This window comes from Podarcis vaucheri (assembly GCF_965113315.1).
Source record: "Podarcis vaucheri genome assembly, chromosome: 8".
Classification (NCBI taxonomy): Eukaryota; Metazoa; Chordata; class Lepidosauria; order Squamata; family Lacertidae; genus Podarcis; species Podarcis vaucheri.
This window is the reverse complement of record NC_138766.1, coordinates 48,683,878-48,705,534: the sequence shown is the minus strand read 5'-3', so window position 1 is coordinate 48,705,534 and position 21,657 is coordinate 48,683,878. Positions and strand designations below refer to the sequence as shown.

The following is a 21,657-nucleotide window of genomic DNA, read 5'->3' as shown; positions in this document are numbered from 1 at the left end:
TACAGATAAAAAAACCACACAGAAGTACATGTGTGAAGTACAGGGCCCTCCATTTCAGATTCATTAACAGCCAACAAAAAACCAGGAACAGGAGTAGAAAACATAATCTGAAAACCAAGAGAGAATATAAAGAATTTAGTAAATGGCACACCATTAAAATATGAGAGGCCTGAGAGATTAAAACTATTCACCGTCAGATACCCCTTTATTAAATTAGAGAGAAAACAGGCACTTCCAGGAGGGGAAAAAAGGAACATGTCCCTTTTGCAATGACAAAAAACTATAAAAACTATTGCTAAAGAATATTCCTCAGACAGACCATGGCAATCAATAGAGTGCTGGGGCAAAGATGTACTTGAAATCCTAGGTGTATGGAATGTCAAATTTCTAAGCAAACAGAAAAACATTTATTTGTTTCCATCCATTCTAGGCAGTGTTCAAAACTCCCATTGAGCTCTGGGCAGAGTAGTGCACCTAAGATTTCAGATTAAAACTGCAGAGTGAAAGGAAAGGAGGACCTATTTCTGCCTCCTTACTTCCAGCTACTTTCTGAAGACTGGAAAAGAGACCCTCTTAAGAATATTAGGGCGGTGGACAGAATGACCAGACCATGTGAAAAGTGAGCATAATATTTCATTTTCATTCATTTTCAGCTTTGTATTCTTGTTATTTAAAAAGTGCACATAGACATTCTGTTGTTGTGCCCATAACCTAAGTTTAAGTTGTCATTTAGCTCCTAGCTTTCGTATCTCGGTTTCTAACACTGATTATAGGTTCCTAAGGGTTGAAAACATCTGGCTTGAAAACCTTTATTGATGAAACTCAGGTGTTCAAATAGTTGTGACTACTCAGTAGGAAGGGAAAGGCAGTCTGGATATACTCAAAAGCACTCTTGCCCTCATTGTAGCATTCCATGTTGCAGAGATGAGACAGGTTCTAAAGGCAGAACTTCAGAATTAAGCTCTAGCAGTGTCAGTGAAACAAAGCATCTTAAACTCCACTAAAACCATCTAAATGCACCCCGAATTTACAGTGAATTTACTGCAATTCCCCCCCTCCTTTCTTATACACAAAAACATCAACAGCTTTATTGGACGGGGGCTGTGTGTGTGTGTGTGTGTTTGGGGGGGGGAGTAGGCTGGTAATTTTATTTCTTGTGAACACATGCACAACTCAAACCTAAACCACACTAATTAAATATAATCTAGTATGTTAAATATAATCCAGTATGTAATTACCTAAACTGCTAACACAAACAGAAAAGACAAGGAACTCTGATTATAGCTTTACAGCATATTCAGAAGCTTTGTGAAAACAAAAATGCACAGTGCACCAGGTCTTGCATGATGTAGCCGGTCACAAAAAGTGACTGTATTACTTTGCTGATAATGGATGGAACAGATCCTACCAAAGATATCAATTCTTTCAACTGGAAGTTCAAATTGCAGGAACATTACAAGGTCAAAAAGAATACAGCGTAACAAATGACTGAAGAAAAACCGGACCCTTTTCTTTCAATTCTCCCCTTCTTCTAATCCTGACATGGCTTCTCTTTGATAATGTCTATCTAAAGGCTCACCTTGAGTTGCATTAATGTCTTTCGGCAAGCAATTTCAGGGCTGCACCTACTCATCCTGCTGATAAGGCTTGTCTGCCTACAAGGCACCGCTTCCACATTTATAAGGGGCAAAAGGTTGCCCCTGAGTTGAGTATTTCTTGGGTTTATGCCAAGAATGTGCATACTTAATTATTCATTTTATATCTAAATCACTCAGAAAATTCAAACACAGTAAATGTAACTAGATAAAGTGACTAAGACTGAAAAATTAAGTTCATTAATCAATTTGACTCTCTGAAGAATGCAAAATGCTTGGTGGGGAATTTACTGCGAACGTATTATAAAAGTGCTCAGTGGACTACACGGGGGTAGTCACTTGAAACAGTCCCCAAAAGAGGAAATACATCCCCCACGAAACAGAATAAGATTTGTGTCACATGCGTATATGCTAATTATAGGGGTGAAACTGTTTTGCTTGTTTATTTTTTGTTATGTATTCTGTGTTTGTTATGTACTGAAGTTCTCACCCTGGGCCAGCAGGGGGATGCTGTAGATAGTTATGCAAATAAGGGATTGAAAGTGACGTTCAGCTTGCGTCGTGTAGGCAAATCGGTTTGGCCAATCGTCGTTCCAGACGGGCAGTGGCAGTTGGTGAGAGCGAAACAGCTTTCCTTGGCGGACTGGAGTGAAGACTTGGGACTTGCGAGTCGGTGAAGGGGGGATGTCAGACGGAGCCGATCGGCAGACCTTAGCGATGTGGCCCCTTCTGGAACACTTCCGACAGATGGCATCTCTGAATTGACACTTGGCATGGGAATGGTGGCCACCGCAGCTGGCACATTCCGGTTGGTCCTTGGACTTCTGTTGGAACTTCCTGCGCTCCCGCTTTGTCTGGTGCACGTCATCGTCTTCACTGGAGGATGCCTCATCACTGCTGGCCTCGTCATGATGCACTGGAACTGGCTTCCTAGCAAGACGCAGGCTGCTGGCCTTGTGGATCTCCTGGGTGGAGCGTTCGGCAGCTTCCGAAGCCACGGCCTCCTTGGTGGCAGAACGCATGGCGGGCAGCAATCGTGGACGCGTAGTGGTTGCAGAGCTTCTCTTTAATCGTGTCCCACGGTGCTGCCTGGACTGCTACAGGCGCAACCAATGCTCGGGCCGTCTCGAACACCTCAGGCCCACAGAGGCTGAGGAATAGGCCCCGCTTACACTCCTGTGATACTTCCATCAGCTCGTTGGCTTGGAGGTAGCAGTCGAACCGAGCAAGGTAGGAGTCCCATGATTCAGAGGCTGGCGCAAATGGCGGTAGAGGCACAAGTGAAGCCATGATTCCGATACCGATGTGGAGGCGATGGATGGAACACAGTGCTCTAGCCAGAACAGTGAGCTCTGAATTGGTTCTGTTCAGTGATTTCGCTCGGTGTTTCAGCTCAGTAATTCAGCTCTGCTCAGAGGGTGGCTGCATCTGGCTGTGCTCTGTTGTCCATCCATTCCATCCTCGTCACCAGTGTTAGGTTGTGGGTGAACATATCAGATGACACAGCGATTCTTCAAACAGCTCTTGTTTATTCACAGGCCAGGACAGAACTGAACTGAAGGGTTCAGTCAGCCTGCTTATATAGAGCTCCAGTACAATGTAACTGTAACAATTTTCTAAAACTATCCAATCACTAAACGTCACTTTCGATCCCTTATTTGCATAAATATCTACAGTATTCCCCTGCTGGCCCAGGGTGAGAACTTCAGTACATAACAGTGCTCTCATTTTGTATTTTTATGTTGCGAACGGTCCTAAGATCTTTGGAGAAAGGGTGGCTTACTAATAATACTACTAGAAATAATAGTAACGTGAGACCTGCCACATTTTTGTTTTGCTGTGTAGTTCTCAGTGCCTAACAGTAAATGCTCCTTTTAAGGGTTCCAAACTTAACTCTCCTCACTATACTCCATTCCATCACCCCTGTTTTCTATTTTTATTTTCCAACTGATACTAAACAGCCAGTGACTACTGAGCATGCTCAGTCCTCATGGGCTTGTTTGTGGGCGGGTTTCCCCCACATATCTTTAAAATGTATTATTTAATACATTTGGGGTTCCCCAAATCATACTGACACCTCCCGCTTGTTTCACAGTAGCTCTGTTTTGGCCCATTTCGGTTGGTACTTAGCACCCTAGTTCACTATTAAAGGGAGTGATTAAATTCTTTGGAGTCTGGTTTTTTTAAAAAAACAAACAAACTCCAAGTGGGAGGTAGTGCCATTTTAAAATAAACATTTCCACATCTCACATCAGAGACTTCTTTTAAGATGGTGCCCACTTCATCATGTGCATGTTTCGCCTAAAAACAAAGGAATAATCCTGTTTTCTTAAGAAGCGTTGTTTTTATTCACATACAAATCCTCACGGATTTAATCTACTGTATTCTAATTCATGACTAGAAAGTATGTTTGCCATTTCATCACAGTCAACTGATCTGTAAAATACAGTAAATAAGAATGGCAAGGGCTCGTCTCTGCAGGTACACTGATTCTAAGAGCAACCTGAAAGACAGCAAACAGGCCTCACCCTTCACTGATCTGAAGGCAACAACCTTTATTGTGAACTGGTCTACAATGCAAAACTTTCAGGGAAAGCATATCAACACTTTATGCAAAATATGAAATCCATTGTCTTGACTTCCTATTGGCATGTTATATTTATCTCGTGGCTTTAGAATTCAATAAATATCTCAGTCACCAAGAAATAAACTCTAGATGACACCTTGTTCCACAGTCTGCAACTGAAACATGTTGCTAAGGAAATGAGAAGTGGAGAAAGTTTTACTTGGTATTTTGTTAGGATGTGGTGATTTTTTTAAAAAAAGAACTATTTTCATGCAGTGTAAGAACTTAATTTGTATTCTGTGTCTGGTTCTGGGTTAGGAATCTAAATAAAACAGGAATCTAAATAAAAAAGGTTCACTATTTTGCGAAGACACCAATATCTAAAGTTAGTCCGCATATGCTTGAGTTCGGCCAAACAGAAGAAAATGTGAAGGGAAAACAAAAACTCAAGAGTCATTTACAATTTATATGTTTCACTTTGAAGTCTGTTGCTAGAATCACATAAGAACATGCTGAAGCCAAAGCAAACTAATATATCATCAGTATATTCTACTGGCATAGCTGGTTCTGTCAGGGGATTTCTCTATGAGCAGAAGGCTGTTCTCCCTCCATTTCCTATCCAAAAGTATGACTGTGAATGCTTCTTGCAGTCTAAGAATGACTAATTTGCATTATGCTTGGAAACTTCCAGTGCAGTGCAGTCTTAAGCATACAGTATTTAAGCAGAAGTCAGTCCCACACAGTTCTATGGGATTTTCTCACTTGTAAGTTTAGTAAGGATTTCCCTGCTACGAAAAACAAAGCAACAATTAGATAAAACAATGCCGAATGATATAAACATTCAAGTCTTGGAGAAATAGTGAAAGAAGTACCAGTAAAGAAAAGAAAATTTATGTAGATGTCACACTCCAGATACCACTTTTCTTTAGAAGGTAGCAAGTTCCAAAACAAAGCATGTAAAGAAACTAATATCCATGATGCATGACTACAGCTGGTATTTAGCTGATAATGCCTGAAGGAAAATATGCCATATATCACTTTAGACATGGAATGACACCAGAGATAGTAAACACAGAAGCATAGTTACTGTCAATAAAAAAAACTACTGATGCTAGTCCAAAACAACAGGGAGTCATTTACAGAGAGTGAAATTCCCACAGTATAAATGATGCAATTTTGATTATAGACACTGACGGCAGGAAAGTAGGCATGAAGCTGAAATGCACTTTTCAAAAGTAAAAGTACAGCTGATGGCAGATTATTATTTTTAGTCCCTACAGATCAACAGTTAAGGTGGCAAAGTGTAAGCAGCAATAACCATTTGTAGCTGTTCTTGTGGCTCTTCTGAAAAGCACACAAGACATTCCACTGATTTCACCGGCATTATGCCGAACAGAAACCAGTATTTACAGCTAGACTAAATATTTGATGCCTTTCTGTAAACTGGGAACAAGGTCTGTTGCCCAAAGGAATTAATAAATAAAGGCATCCTCACTATGACAAAGGAGAGAAGCCATAATAAAAAAATGCACCTGTGCCACGTGAATTCCTATACAAGTGTACAAGATATAAATCTGCCTTCATGTGCCTCTGTAACAACAGTGCTTGAATGGATGAGGGCCAATAAACTGAAGCTCAATCCAGATAAGGCAGAGATAGAGAATGGTTTGGCTACCAGGGTAAATAATGTTCAACCAATTACGGGTGGGGTTGCACTCCCTTTGAAGGTACAAGCTTGTAGATTCTGGAAGGCAGGTGTCTGCAATTATTACTGTCACTGGAGGTACAAGTGGCTGCTATGGCACAGAGCACCGTCTACCAGCTATCTGGATTTTGATAACCTGGCTTCAGTTGTCTATGCTAAGGCTTTTCAGACACTGCAGCTGGTGCAGAATTCAGCGGCCTAATTCTAACAAGGTAGTCTAAATGTATAATACCAGTTCTGACCCAGATGCGTTGACATCCACTATTCGAAGTGCTGTTTTAGCTATAGAACCCTAAACAGCTCAAGACTCCAGTACTTTACAGATCATCTCTTCCAGTATGAAGCTGTCCAGAACCTTAGGTTGTCATTGGAGGCCCTCCTCCTGCTCCCAGAAAAGGACTGTGGTTACAAAAGTTTGGGAAGGGAGGTCCACCTGGTGCCAACATTACTGTATTTACAGTGACATGCCATGACTTTCCTTCACTCTGAGGCATTTGGTTGTTATTTTCTCTCTCCTTCTGCTTGATTATTTTTGTCAGTTCACTGTTTTAATAATTGGCACAGTTGGGGAAGGAGGGGTAGGAGTTAGTTTATGATCACTTCTAGTTTTTTTTACTAGTGCAATGTTTATATTTTACTAAATAAATAATAATAATTTTATGATAAGAACTGTAGCTTACTGACACTGTGTTGCCTTCTTATTCCTTGTATTCAGATCAGCCTGGACTGCTATCATGGCCCAGACACAATTATATGATTTCAATTGTAATGCTTGAATTGTCCTGCAGCAGCTGAATGCTTGCTCCACTGTTAATTGTTTTGTTAAGGTCTGGTCATGTTCAAAGCATTTAGGGGAATGGGTTTGCTTAAAAACAATCAGCTATCCGTGCAGGGTTGTAATTTGAAGCCTGTTATTTATTCATCAGTCCCTGCCTACAAGACAGCTTTTTCAAAAAAAAAAATCTTTTAAACAGGTAAACAGAATGCTTACACTTAAGCAAACATGCTGTAGCAGCTCCCTATTAACTAGAGATCAATGCTGGAGAATAGCAGAATGAGAGTGATGGGGCGGTGCATCAACTCATGAGTAATGCATGATAACAGCCGCGAATAAACGAAGGATTAAGATATCAGATTCAGAGACAGATCACAGTCAGAAGAAAATGCTGCTGATTAATAAATGCATGTACATTACTTTACATCAGGGATGGAGAACCTGTGACAACGCAGATGTTATCAGGACATGTTGGCTGCAGGGCCACAGGTCCTGTACTCCACCTCTTTTCCACCTCTACATTGCAGAGATGTTCACCCTACTTCTAATTATTTTTACTAAAATCCCCTGGAATGAAGAGGATGTGCAAAGAAAAGTTATTAATATGCTAAAAAACCATTCTGACAGATTATCAGAGGACAAAAGTGTGTGTGGGGGGTGAGAATGAGGTTCCCCAAACAACCTCTTTTAGCATACAAAGGTTGGACAACATGGTCTCTTGCCACATGGAAGATGTTCTACTTGTCATATGAAACCAGCTTCTTGAGCAGAAAAGAAAGGTGGGGCTTGTTATGGCTCTAGGTGTAACTTCAAAAACTGGAAAACAGGAGGAGTGGCTGTCCTTTGGTCATCTAGTTTTAGCATTTTAGCATGCCTTTAAAGGCATTTCGGAGCAGCAGACAAGAAAATCTCACCCCTCCAGAACAACACACACTTCCCAAAGTATTTACTTAAAAGCACAAGCCTTCAAGCCAAAACAAGCTACACCAACGTGATGGATTACATTTCTAGCAGGGCTACCTAGAGGATGTTTTGCGGGTGTCCCTTGCTCTGAACTGGTGACAGTGAGATACTTATCCATCCTTGTGGAGTGACCCTAAGCCCCCAGTCCTTTCAGTGGTCTGTGGCTTGACTTAACAGTGCACTGCTGTTTACTCTTACTCAGACTAAGTTCCACTGTGTTCAATGGAGCTAACTCCCAGAGACTTGTATATAGGATGTAGTATTGTTCATTTTTTAAAACTTGGGGCAGAAACCAACAGACTAAAGAGCCAACGTGAAATGCTTCACTAAATTCAATTAAAAGCATAAAAGATCCCAAAACATCCAAGTGACTATCAACATCAAAAACCTTGCACTGAATGGAAAAGCTTTACAATGCTTCAAAAAGTCGCTCAGGGCAGTTTCAGGCTCTGACAAGTTGCTAGATGGAGAAAGTTCTAATGTGTTTTGGTAGAGCACACATATGGTATTTGTAAAAAGAGCATCCTCCATTAACCCTAGAGAGCACTTTAGATATTATGGTCAGACTTTGATCATAGGAAAAAACGGCACAAAACAAGATGTTCCAGAACAACCCCAAATATTTGTTCAGTCGATGAAACTATCCCCAAAGCACCAACGGAATTCAGCACAGCCTCTTTGCACCAATGTCACCAAAGCTTATGTCAAAGCAAGGTGCCAGCAACTTACATGAGCAGGGAAGGGAGACTACTGTGAAGTAGCATTTGACTTAAGATGGAAAAAGATTTGCCTGTAAACTTTTGAGCACTGTTCCTATTTTTGTAAAAATGTTTGCATTTTAAATAAGAAAAGATCCATCTGTTTTATATTAAGTGCATAGGGTTTCAGTAGTATGGTAGTGAGCATGCCAAACAAGCAAACCATTTCCTTGCCAAATGCATTTCTTAAACATTAGAATCATACTTCAAGGGTCGTGTAGTCCAACCGTCCGCCAATGAGCGAAATCCCCTGCTACAGTGGCCCCTTTGTACTGTAATAGGTATTTTCCTACCACCCAGTTGTGTTTTTCTCACATCACCTTCTGCTACTCCAAATTCTACGTATTCAAGAGATAGTGAAAAAAACTGCATTTGAAAAGTTCTCAGATAAGTGGGAATTTAATATAAATAAATAAGTTCTAAATAAATTACACAAGCTGGATCCCAAGTAAGTAAAGCAGAGCGCAACACCCAGAGAGGCATGGTGATGAAGTAAATTTGTAGATTAAGTCTAAGTTTACTAATATAACTGTTTAATGTTTATACACTGCCAGAAGCATGCAGGTTTTGCAAAGAACACAGAGGGGACAAGAGTCTGGTTCCTGCCTAGGAGGTTTCAGGTCTACATTTTGGAAGCTCTCCAGCAAGTGGCACACCGTGTGGCACACTCTGTACACTTCAGCAATTGATATCCGTATCTCACAGAAGCATCTCACATCTGAACTCTATAGTTCTTCTGGTCCCTCGCCTTAGTTCAGTACGAGAGAAGTATCGGTGAGGTCCTATATATATTTCCATTTCACAACAAACAAGGTCTTATAAATCTTTCTCCGTTCACACAGTGGATTAGATTCTCATAGAGAGACATACTGCGGGCAGAAGGGCCATAAAGAAAAGCAACTGTCTTACCATCCTGGCTGTAAGTACAGCAGTGTAATTAAAGGCGTTAATGAGTACTAATCCCTACTGTATGATCTTTGGTATGTGCTCGCCTAATCCCTTTACCCAGAGTTTTGACTACAGTTCAGCTACCTAATCATCTGAGCAGCCCTAACGCAGCTTTCACCAACATGGTGCCATCCAGATGTTCTTTACTACTTGCACTGGCTGAGGCTAATGGGTGCTGCAGTCCAGAACATCTGGGAGGGTCACCTAGTTGGCGAAGGCTGTCCTAGTCCCTCTGAAACCACAGTACAGAAGGAAGTGCCTTCGAGCATGCACAGAGTGCTTCCCCCACACCAATAATTCAACCGACCCCCATACATCTTAGATGAGGAGTGAACTTTTTTCCAGAACCCCTCAAACCCTGGCACTTCACTTCAGAAGGTGGAGGGGCCCTTTATTTTTAAGGAAATAATTCGAGTCCTTCGGCGGCAGGGAGTCCTGAAGGAACGAGAGAGAGAGAGAGAGATCCCGAGCCCCTTCTGGGTGTAGACGCGTGTGCCTCACTCACCGGGACCTCTGGAGCTCGAAGGCGCTGGCGCCCGCAGGGCCTTGCTCGAGGCAGCAATAGTTCTGCGGGACGGCTCTGGCGAAGGAGACGGGCAGGATTCCCTGAGTGAAAGAGTTGAGGCGACCTCTTGCGCCGCCCGCCGAGGGGGTCCCGCAGGAGCCCAGGAAGGCGGCGGCGGCAACGGGCACCTGCACGGGAGCGAAGGCATCTTCGTCCTCATCCTCGTCCTCTTCCTGCTGCTGCTGCCCAGCCGCCCTCGAGGGGCTCGTGAGCCTGGCGCCGCCGCTGCAGGAGGCGCTGGGGTAAGCCTGCGAGGCGACGGGCTGGAAAGCGCCCAGGCTGTGGCGAGTCCTAGCGCTGCCGTTGCTGCAGGCTGCTGCTGCAGAAGCCACCCTCGCGGCCGCCAGTGCTGCAGCGCCGACGCCGCTCTGCTCGCCGCTGCCTCCTCCTCCGACGCCGCCCTCGTCGTCTTGCGGCACGGCGGGCCGCCCGTCCAGCGAGATGTTGGTGAGGAAAGAGAGCGCTGCCTGCCTGCGCCGGGGGTCCATGCGCGGCGGAGGCGGCGGCGGCTTCCTCAGGCAGGGCTCCAGCTGCTGGTGGAATGTGCCGCCGCCGCCGCCGTTGTTGGCACGAACTGGGCTGCTGCTGCCGCTGTTGGCGGCGGCAGGAGCAGCCGCCGCCGCCATTGTCTGTCGCGCCCGCCCGCCGCCGCTGCCTCTCCCGCCTCTCTCGGAGCGGGCAAGAGTGATAATCGCCGCGATAGGCACGAGCTCTCAGGCGGCGGGCGGAGGGTCAGCACCCGGCGGCAGGGCGGTGGAGTCGCAGCCGCGCAGCGGAGGGGAGTCGGGGCAGGCATGGCATGTTTCCCTCATTCCTCTCGGCTGCCTGCATGGACAGCGCGCCCGACTTTGTACAGCAGCAGCAGCCGCCTCCTCCTCCTCTTCCTTCCCTCGCGTCCTTTTGCTCCAGCCTTTTTCTCTCCCTCCCTCCCCCCCCCCGCCCTCCTTGGCCAAAGTTATTGGCTTTTATAGGTAACACTCGCCCCGCCAAGCGCTCGGCGCAACAACACAGCAATCACGTGTGGAAAACAGAAAGCTGGGAAGAAAAACAAAAGCTCCGGCCTGGAGGAGGAGGAGGAGGAGGAGGAAAAAAGGGGGAGGAGGAAGAAGAAAGGAGGAGGAGGAGGAGGCTGAGTCCAAGTCTAAGGAAGCGCCTTCAACCTTTCTTTTTCTCTCTCTCTCCTCCCCCCCCCTCACCCGCTGCGTGTTTGGTAGGAGGAGATGTAAGGAAGGTGGAGTCTGCCTGTGTTGTGCCACAGCACATGGCCTTGAGGAGGTTACATTAACAGGAATAAAAAGGGCGGGCACCTAGGAGTTAATGGGGTGTAGAAACTCGTGGATTCCTCACAGGCCTCAGGGGGCCCTTCGTGAACAAGAGTGTGCGTGGATATGCTGCCCCGAGATTGTTGAGGTCATGCTGCAGTTGCCCGTTTGACCACTAATTATGAGGGTTCCCTGAAGATCACCCCCAACCTGGTCCTAGTTAATAAACACCCTATCCAGAAGGTGCTGGGTGTTCTCTGTTTAGAAACGATTGCAGTGTTTCCCAAAGTGTGGTACGTGAAAGGGTTTCAAAGGGTACACAGCATTATTTATTTATTTACTTACTTTACTACATAATGTTTAGATAAAATAGTAGTATTATAACTACCCCCAAATTTTATGAGAGAATGAGAAAGGGTACTCTTGTAAGAGTAAAATCTCAAAAGGGATACTAGATTATTTTTGGGAAACGGCTCTATTGAATTGCTAATCAAATGCTCGTCGCTATTGAAAAGTTGATCCAGCCCAATGTAAGGATTATCTGTATATAATTTAAGAGCTCAGGAGGGCTGTAAACCACGTCAATAAACTTTTTTTAAAATAGAAAAAGGAATACAGGGAAATAGATTTTTTCCCCTCATCTGAGCTGTCCCAGGTTTCTTGCATTAGCTCAGACCATCATTTTTTTGTGTAATATTTTTACTAATTTTCACAAAATCATTTTGATGGGCTTCCTTACCCTGCCCTGCTGCTTTCTGTGTCCCGGGGAGTGAGGAGAAAATGACTAAAGAGGCCACATTCCCTTAACTGCACAGTATTATCATTTTTATTTATATTTCTTATTCACCCTTCACCATAAGGTTACAGGACAAATTACAACAGTGTAAAAAACAACAAGAAGAAACACAGTTAACAATTTACAATCTAATGAATAGGTTGGTTATAACTATATATCTCAAGTGCCAAAGGCCAGGAAAAAGCCTTGTGTCTTTAGCAAATCACAAAAGCTATATAATGGAGGTGCCAGACCCATCTCTGTGTGGAGGGAATTCTGCAGTTTAGCAGGTGCTACAGAAAATGCTGTCTTTCAGGCAGCCATCCCCAGAACTTCTGATAGCAGTGAAACTACCCTAAGCAAATTTAGACTGTTTAGACTGCTTTTTTCAGTAGTATGTGAAATCCACAACTTGCCAGTCTACTATTAGAAAAAAACAGACAATTGGCTGTGTGTCAGAATCTTTGCCAAATCCCTCTCTGTGATATCTGTTGTAGTTCAGTGGCAAGAGCATGTGCTTTACATGTAGAAATCTAGATGGACTATTGGTCTGACTCATTAAAAGGCAGCTTTTTGTGTTTGTTTTTCCATGTGTTCTTAGAGGAAGGAAATGATTTGTAGGCATAATCACACTCTCTTGTGGCCTCATTGACTCCTCAGTGCAAATCTGCAACATGTTGGCTGGTTGGCACATTCTGGGATGGTCACAGCTACCAACTGGTACTTTGGCAATTGGTTGATATTTGAAATACATCGGAAGTTGCCGCACACTCAACAGCATTTACCCATTTAGCAGTACTGAGTGAGGTAATGTCTATTTATTTCTTTATATAAGAAAATTGTACTCCTTACTATATCACCGAAACACAATCTTAATGTCACTTGTCTCATGGACAGACCATCCATGCTTCTATTTCTCACAGTATGAGGGAGGTTGTTGAGAACTCCAGGCAAGCTGTCATTTGTGTGGTAATGTATGCTGTATTTTGAACATTCTTTCTTGTCTCTCTGCAGCCTCCCACACCTTCCAGCAGACAGCTTTTAATGATACACTTTAATGGATTAGCTTTATTCTTTAAAGTGTAATACTTTGCTCTTATCACATACCCCAGGTATCTAGCATGAAGAACATGCCAAAGACGACAATTCTGTTGTGCTTGGCAAGGGCTTTTGATAATAGCATACATCTCTGAAGATCACCTGTGTAGCAAAAGTGATTAATATTCTGCTCTGACTTCTAATCTTTGTTTTGGTCTACAATAACTCTTTTTTTGCAGCTGGAACTTGACGGAACTCAGTTCTGGCCCCTCTCAGGTGGGCGCCATTGCCATTCTAAGAGCTGTTTCTGGTGAATTCTGGCACCCTTTTTTCTACAAAAATAGCACTGGATCTACACTGTATGATGTAGAGTAGATCTGGTGTATTGGAAAAGAGGACAGGTGACAAAATGGGTGTTCTGCAGTAATTGATTTGCATTGCCTCACTCCCTTATCCCCTTAACTCCTTTCACTCAGCAATTTCCACATTCCAAAAGGAATTGTTAACAAGGCTGTGTAACCCTCACCCACATGCTACCATTCCCCCAATTTCCAGCTCCATCTGACAACCAACACGTTTCTCTCACATGTTTCTGTTACCACAGAAATATAAAGCCTTAACTTTTTCTAGCTTCCAGTTTTTGGTATCTTTGTGAAGCTGTGATACCTTCTGGATACAAAACTAAAACCTTTGTAATTGTATTTTCACACCCCTTGAGTGCTATTATATCCAAGTTCTGCTTCTTGTGGGCTTCTCATGAACCGGTTGACCCCTGTGAGAAATGACTGCTGGACTAAATGGGTCTTTGGTGTTGTGCAGCAGGACGCTTCTAGTGTTATATCATCATGTCCTTTTTTTGAACTAGATATTCCATTCATTTAATATTCTACTTGTCATCACAATCTCACAAAGATGTCAATAACATTTTTAATCTTCTGTTCCTTTAGTCATGGCCTCAGAAGCAAGTGAATTCTCTCCAGGGCCGTTGACACGCTGAAAATTGGTTACCTACATAAAGGTCTAAGAAGCTTAAAATTCAATGTTTCAGGTTGATTAAAATTTAACATCAAAATCCAAAGTGAGGCAACTCACTAAGCTTTCTTCTAAAATCTTAGCATGTTAAGAGTCTGCAGTTTGAGTCCCATTGGTATTAAACTGGACTGGGAAAGAACAGCTTGACAATATGTGGAACATGCTGATAACTACAAATGAAATAACTCCTTAGATGCCAGACTTAGCTCAGTGGTGGAACACAGACTTTACATGCTAAAGGCTGAAGGTTTAGCCACCAGTGTCTCCAGGTAGAGTGAAAAGACTCCACCAATTGATGTAGAGCCCGTCCATACACAGTCTATACATACATTGTGAACCCCTCGTACTGTCTTTAATTCTCCCTTGGCCATTCATTGTTCTCCCAACTATGGCTGTCCCACATTTTTTCTTCCCTGAATCTGAAGATTTCCCGTGCAGACAATGTGACTCTCCCTCTCCGATTTGGATTTTCAAGTCCACATTAAGCTGCGGTATGGGCAGACCCATAGGTGGTGCTGAACTAGATGAACCAATGTTCTGACTCAGTTTAAGGCAGGTTCTTGTGTAAGCTGAGACGGAAGGAATCATTCTTTCATGGAACAGTTACACAGCAGAAGCAACTCACTCAAGCATGCCTATGATTTTCTCTTAACTGCAGGATAACTGCTCTGGAAGATTAGGAAACCTTAAATGCACTTGTAAAATATTCTGTCCACAATTGACAAGCTATAATTCTGTTTTTATTTTTTGCTATCTAATAACCATGCTGTTTGAACTTAGTCAACAATTCTGTTATACACACATATTCACACATATGTGTATGCTATAACTCACAAGGTCAGCAGTAACTTACAAGGTGTAAGTAAAGTAACATTTTATTAAAAGAAACAAAACAAGTCAGGCCTAGTGAGCACAACTCTTCCCAGTACATCTTGCCCCAATGAGGCAGTTGTGAGGACTGAAAGTCCCTGCCTTCCCCCTGCTCTTGAAGGCTCCTCCTCCCCTGGTTCATTCCCAAGCAATCTAAGGCTCCTTCATCCTGTCTGCCTCTGCTCTGCACTCTTCATACCTCTGTGGGTTCTGGGAGACCGGGGGTCGGGTGGGGAGCTGGTCACAGCAGCAGGAGGAAACTCCCTGGCTTCTTCAGCAGTTTGCCTGATCTCTGCCTCTTGGCCCCCCTCCTCTCCAGCCTCTGCTTCTGCCTCTGATTCCGAACTGCCCTCTGCCACAGCCTCTTCCTGCTCGCTAAACCCTGTTACCTCTTCAGCCTTGAACACCTCCTTCTCCCAGTCTGTTCCCTCTTCTCCCTCTGACCACTCATTGTCATTCCACTATCGCTCCCCTGGCTTTGAGCCTTCTTCTCTTGGATGTTCTCCAGCTAGTGCCTCCCACCACTCCTCTGCATCTAGACAGTCCATGACATCAACTCCCTACCACAAAAAAATGAATTGAACTGAGGTCTCACCTTCAGTGCACAATTAACCCATGTAACCTAGAAGCAATGCTTGTCAAGCATAATCAGGTGGTTCACTTCTCCCTTTCAAGGAATGCAGCCGTGCAAACACACCCTGTTACATCACCCAGCCCTTATGTAACTAATTGATAAAATCTTGAACAAAAACATACACTGTGTGCAAAGTCACATTGCAAAGCACAGTATCACAATTTGAGATGGAATGTCTATTTTATTTTAGTGTGATTTGAATTCACATGTTTATGTTTGCAGTTAGGCTACTTTTGGAAAAGTAGACAGACCGTGTTTGGATTGTTGGGGTAAAGTTTGTTGTTGAAATAATAATGCCTTCTTCCATATATTTATGTATATAGCTAAATATTGCCATGCATTCTTCTCACATTACTTCTTTCTCTAGAGTTGGAATGAGCAAATCTGGTCAGCTTGTGTTATGCAAACATGAAATCAAACCTCAAGCTGCCTTGCAATGGAATGATCCATTTTAAAATATCTTTATGTTTAATGGTAAGCAGGGAAGAAATAATCCTATCCTTTGTGTGTCTGTCAGGCATATGTACTTATCCTACTGCAGTGTTTATGCTGATCTTAATTGAAGTTGCATGCATGTTTGGTTAAATAAATATATCTTTTTTGGTATCACAATCAACAGAGAGTCTTGTGGCACCTTATGTAAACATTAAACAATATATGTGCACAGAGTGAACAATCTGGGGACAGAAGAAGTGAGTTCACTTTGCAGCTCAATCCTAGTCAATACTTATGTCCACTGAGCAGTAATAAGATCACTCCGGACTGTCAACCTATTCCTGGTCAAGGATATGCTAGCATAAGGATTCTGTGCTTGTGTGACACAATTGTTCTGCCTTGTTGGTGAACACAACCAGCTCAAGGGGGGGAAACAGTTTAGATGGTGTTTGAAAAGGGTGGAGTGGAAGTTAGTTGGGGTCATGTGCTTTTACAGGGGTAACTCCCATTCCAAACAACATACTGTTATACACATTATATTTTGCAAAATTAGGGAGCAAAGACCAAAGAGTTTTGTAATACTCCAAGGAAGAGAAGGACAATTCAATAACACCTCTTATTCCCCTGCCCCCCAAGGGTTATAAATATAAACACGTCAAATCCCCAGACCCTTCTTTCCATTCCCAGCTATTGATATTGAACTTTCCTTCCAAGAGTTATCTACATGTATTAACGGCCAGTTGAATATAGTATAGTAATCTATAGAATATAGATATAGTAATCAAGGTTAGACTGAAAAGTCTCTTTTGGAGTAGAACTATTTAAAATTGGGTTACTGCTTTTACTCTTAAAACTGATCTGCTGTTGTCTCTTACTGAATCAGGCTTATCCGTTTTCCCCTCTGAAGCCTTTTGCTTGCAGGTCAGGGTCAGATATAGTAAGTTGGGAATTTTCCAGTAGGTCGTTCTGATAGTCTTCTATAACAGTCTTGCTTGGAAGGGGCATATCCTTTTTTGACCAATCCTGTAAGGTCTGCATGCCTTCCAGAATCCCATTCATTGCTGAGGACAATGTCAGCTGGGGTTTCAAGGCTGATTGAATTGTTATCGAGATCTTGGTTAGATTTGTTAGCAGTTCTTCCCAGACTTCCATGTCTATTCATTTGAGGTGAATACCAGATAGAGACTACGTACTGCTTTTCTATCTAATTCTCCCCATGTACCCACATGTTGAGATATCCGGTATTCTGCACATAGGTGCTTGCACACCTTGCATTAGCAGAAGTGCCTGTGCTGCCTCTGACTTGGAATCCCCATGTAATTGCCTGGCAGCACTAGACCAATGCATCTGAGTGTGTTCCCACCATTTGAGTGTGTTCCTAGCATAAGTTATTTATTAAATTTCTATACTGCCCTTCAACCAAGGGTCACTGGGCAGTTTTTAATGTAAAAACATAAATATACATACCATAAGTAGCATTTCTGCTACTTACCTCATCCTGTTACTGTCTCAGTAGCGTACTATGTTCTGATTGCATCAGAGCAGCATACACTCAGTGACATAGGGGGGGGGGGAATTAAAGCGTGAGCATGCTTTGTTTTGAAAACAGCAAGTGTTTAAGGTTAGGCTTCATGAATCTCTCCATGCCTTGTCTTCCTTGAACTGGACAGCTTTGTCTGTTGAGGTGAGGGGCTGAATACGAATATAAAAACAAGTTCTAATTGCATCAATCTCCAAGCTTTCAAGTACAGAGACCTCCTGAATCGGCATTGAAATGCATCTCCTGTATCCTCTAGACTCTTGTTTAAAATTTATTACTACCTGTGAGCCATAACATCTGGTCACCTCTGCGTTTTGTGCAGTAGACATCCTAATTAGCTGATTAAGTATCTCCTGTACCTTTTAATTAGCATCTCAGCAGAGATCCTTACAGTTTTGTGCATTATTTAAAAACATAAAAATAAATCGCCTATGCTCTCCCCATCTATGCTTGTACACCATGGTCAGATTGTAGATAGGGAGACAGTGGTGCATATATAAATATTAGCACTGAGTCAAAATTTAAAAAAATTAGGGGGGGGGAGGCTGGAAGAAAATCCAAGATGTTATTTTAAGCAATTGTGAATTAGCATTTTACTGGGACAAGCATTGGCAGAAACTTTTTGTTGTTGCCCTCTTTAATTTGCTCCCATCTCCCCCTCCCCCAATTTCATTCAGAATGCCGTTGCATCATGATAGCATTATTCTAACTATGGCATTGTGGAAGCACATGGTGGCCTACCAGGCTACCAGTTCAAGCGATGGAGCTATTGAGTTATAAAGAAAAAGAGAAAAATGACATAAAGCTGCCCTTGTAAGAACCCCCCACTCCAATGAATAATTGCCTTCCTAAATAAATATGGTGATTTACAGGTAAAATGAAGATTTTTCAACACCTTAGTCCTCTTCAGGAATTCTAGCTCCCATGCAGGGCAACACCTCTGATGTCATGATACAACCTGGAACCTATGCAATCTGGATTCCAGCTAACAATGAAGCCTTCACACATACAGCTATATGCACAAAGTTCAAGCTGCATGCATGGACACCAGAAAGAGAGGATCCCTGGCAGGCACAACATCAGGGGCAGGGATACTTGCTGTGGTTCAATGCCTACGTTGAGTAACATAAAATCAAATAATAATAGGATCATTTTCATTTTCTCAGCCAAACTGCTCATGGCTGAGAGGCCCTGACTACATTGTCATTGCACACACCTCTGATCAAGGCTGATCAAGCCTGAAGATGCCAGCAGGCAACCCTTCTATAAAGGCTGTTCCAGAATTTATGCAGTGGTGCATAGATTTTAGGTGGGGAGGACATGGACAACATTACTTCTCGACAGAGAGGGGCAGCCGCCGGGTAAGAAACAGGCAGTGGAGGTGGAAGATAAATTCTGAAAATATTAATGAGTAAGGGGTCTTACTGGGGCAAGTGGTAACTTTTGTTGATTTCTTCTTTCTAATTTTGTTGGGCTGTGTGAGACAAAGACACAAGAGAGAAAAAGACCCATCCCAGGCTGAGCACTTTGCCTTCTGAAGTGCATTCATTGAGAATGATGCCAGTTCACTGCATTCCACTTAGATCAAACAATTCTTTACTTTTAAGTCTCACTATATATCACTATATGTCTTCCATGGTTTGTTACAGCATAGCAATAACTGCAAGTCTACTTTTCATATCAGCTTTCTTGACAATCTGAATGGCGGTATATTGGAAATGCTCCTATCAATTGCAAAGAAATGATAGCTACTGAAGTTTTGTGAAGGTGTTGGTTTCTTTTTTTTATCCACCTCCTGCACCCCTCCCGTCACACTCAAGCAGCAGTGCTAAGTAGCAGGTGTCCTCAGTGCTTATTTAGTTACATCTGAAGCTGGAGAACATAAGAAACAAAATGCAGATTATATTCCTTTAGATAGATTACATTTAGTTTCCAGTGGCTGGACCAGGCAAAGCAAAATAATATTTTTTTGCCAGTGATGCATAGCAATTCATTTTTTAAAGATATTTTAGATGGCATTTTTTTGTAACATTGTTATAGTATATGAAAATATCGCTTTCCCACATGACCTCCAGCCTCCAGCCAGCCTCAAAGCATCAGCTCTAGATATTTTGGTCTGGACTGGAGAGGAAGAGTTGGAGAGCAGGGGGAAATAGGCATTTAGAGGCTTTTTAGAGGGTGCTCCCCACTTTACGATGGGACGCGGGTGGCGCTGTGGGTTAAACCACAGAGCCTAGGACTTGCCAATCAGAAGGTTGGCGGTTCAAATCCCCGCGATGGGGTGAGCTCCCGTTGCTCGGTCCCTGCTCCTGCCAACCTGGCAGTTCGAAAGCACGTCAAGTGCAAGTAGATAAATAGGTACCGCTCTGGTGGGAAGGTAAACGGCGTTTCCGTGTGCTGCTCTGGTTCGTCAGAAGCGGCTTAGTCATGCTGGCCACATGACCCGGAAGCTGTCTGTGGACAAACGCCGGCTCCCTCGGCCTATAGAGTGAGATGAGCGCTGCAACCCCAGAGTCAGTCACAACTGGACCTTTACCTTTACCTTTTACCCCACTTTTTACTTATGTGTGCGGTCCCAACTGAACGCCCTAGGGAGACATCTGTAAAGGCATCCTTCTCTGTAGTTTGATGATGCGTTCTGGTGGACTCAAAAGCTGTCTCACTATTCTGTGACATTTTGATTGGCCATAATCAAGGGATTTTTTAAATTAAAAAAAGTGGCAGCCTTGGCACCCCAATGTAACTTACCTCTTTCTCTGCTTAGCTTATTTTGATGGCATTTCTCTGATCAAAACTTACTTATCTGGCATGCAGAGGGTTAGCAAATAGCGCAAATGGCTATAACAGAGCATAGCCATAGTTTATATATTTGTCGGAAGAAACCCAACCCTTGAGACAAGGGGTTGGAGCATACTAATAAGTACAAATTGGACCTGCAACAAAATGTTATAGTGTGAAGTTCATGGGTGGAAGCAGCCAGCCAGCCATGCATTCCTTCAGAATCTTCCATTCTATTCTCTCTCCCCCCCCCCCCGTATTTTCCATCTCTTTCCAGTCATTTAGCGTTCTGGGCCCACTAAGCATGCACAGTCCTCACTGGGCTATTGTTGTTACTGTTGTTTTGGCTACAGAAGGATGCATAATTGGATTTGCCGTTGCTATAGATGATATAGAAAATTAAGGCTACCAATTCAGAGATTATCACTTATTTGTCATTCAGCCGAATTCTATGTGCATTCATTTGTAAACCAGTCTTACTGAGTTGGGTGGCACTTATTCCAAGTACATAGGATTGCAGCTTTAGTGGCCAAATTATTCTAATTGCCAGTGTTGTGTTCCTGGGTGGAAAATATCCTGATGTAGACAGTATAATTTTCATGATTGTACAGGCAAGCTCAACATACTTTTTTTAAAAAATGCCCAAGCTTATGATTATAGCACTGAAACAAATTGAAAAACCAAACAGCAAGTTTGTCTGTAAGGAATGGACTCTATAGGAAACACAAGTTTCAGGCCAGTGTAGCTAGAACTTTTCAAATACTCCAAAATGGATAAACATGTAGAGAAGCCGTGTCATAGAATACTTAAGTCTTGGTATATGTTTAGACCAGAGCTTTCCAAACTTTTCATGTTGGTGACACACTTTTTAGACATGCATCATTTTGCGATACAGTAATTCAATTTTACTAGCAAACCAGAGGTTAAACTAACCCCTTTCCAGCCCTGGGAAGTGTTCATCCGACACACCTACACACTGCAGCCGACATACTAACGTCGTGACACACAGCTCTGACTTACTTTCCTGGTATCTCCTTCCCTTTTTACAATTAAATGTTTTTTTGTTTTATTTCTTGCATGGAGGCTGCATGCACAGACCATGTTCATAGCTGTACATTTAAGCACTACTACACTACATGTGTAGAGTAAGTTTTGAAGAACAGATTGGTTTTGCACAGGCCAAAAGACAATTGGGTCAAGTCAACCTGAAAGCTGTACATTGTTACCGTAACTGCAAAAGCTATTGAAATGTGCAACCTGTATTTAACTTACACTAGTTGTCTCCTATTGGAGAAATGATGGGCGTGAATATCCATTAATGCATGTCTGCCAAATCCAACCAATATTCAGTGTAAGCAGAGATACCAGTTAGTAAAGTATAGTGCTTAAGAGACCAGGTTGTTTTGCAATTTATCTGG

At 42.9% G+C, this 21,657-nt stretch overlaps 1 protein-coding gene across 2 annotated transcripts in view; it reads right to left on the bottom strand.

Moving 5' to 3' along the window:
- The window catches only part of CABLES1 (Cdk5 and Abl enzyme substrate 1), a 51,957-nt gene extending 40,783 nt beyond the window's left edge, over positions 1-11,174 (bottom strand). For both annotated transcript variants that reach the window (XM_082234824.1, XM_082234825.1), the window contains exon 1: positions 9,816-11,174. In XM_082234824.1, coding sequence (XP_082090950.1) covers positions 9,816-10,501 — 686 coding nt within the window. In that variant the 5' untranslated portion in view covers positions 10,502-11,174. The remainder of the gene's footprint in view (positions 1-9,815) is intronic.
- Between the last annotated feature and the right edge of the window lie 10,483 nt (positions 11,175-21,657).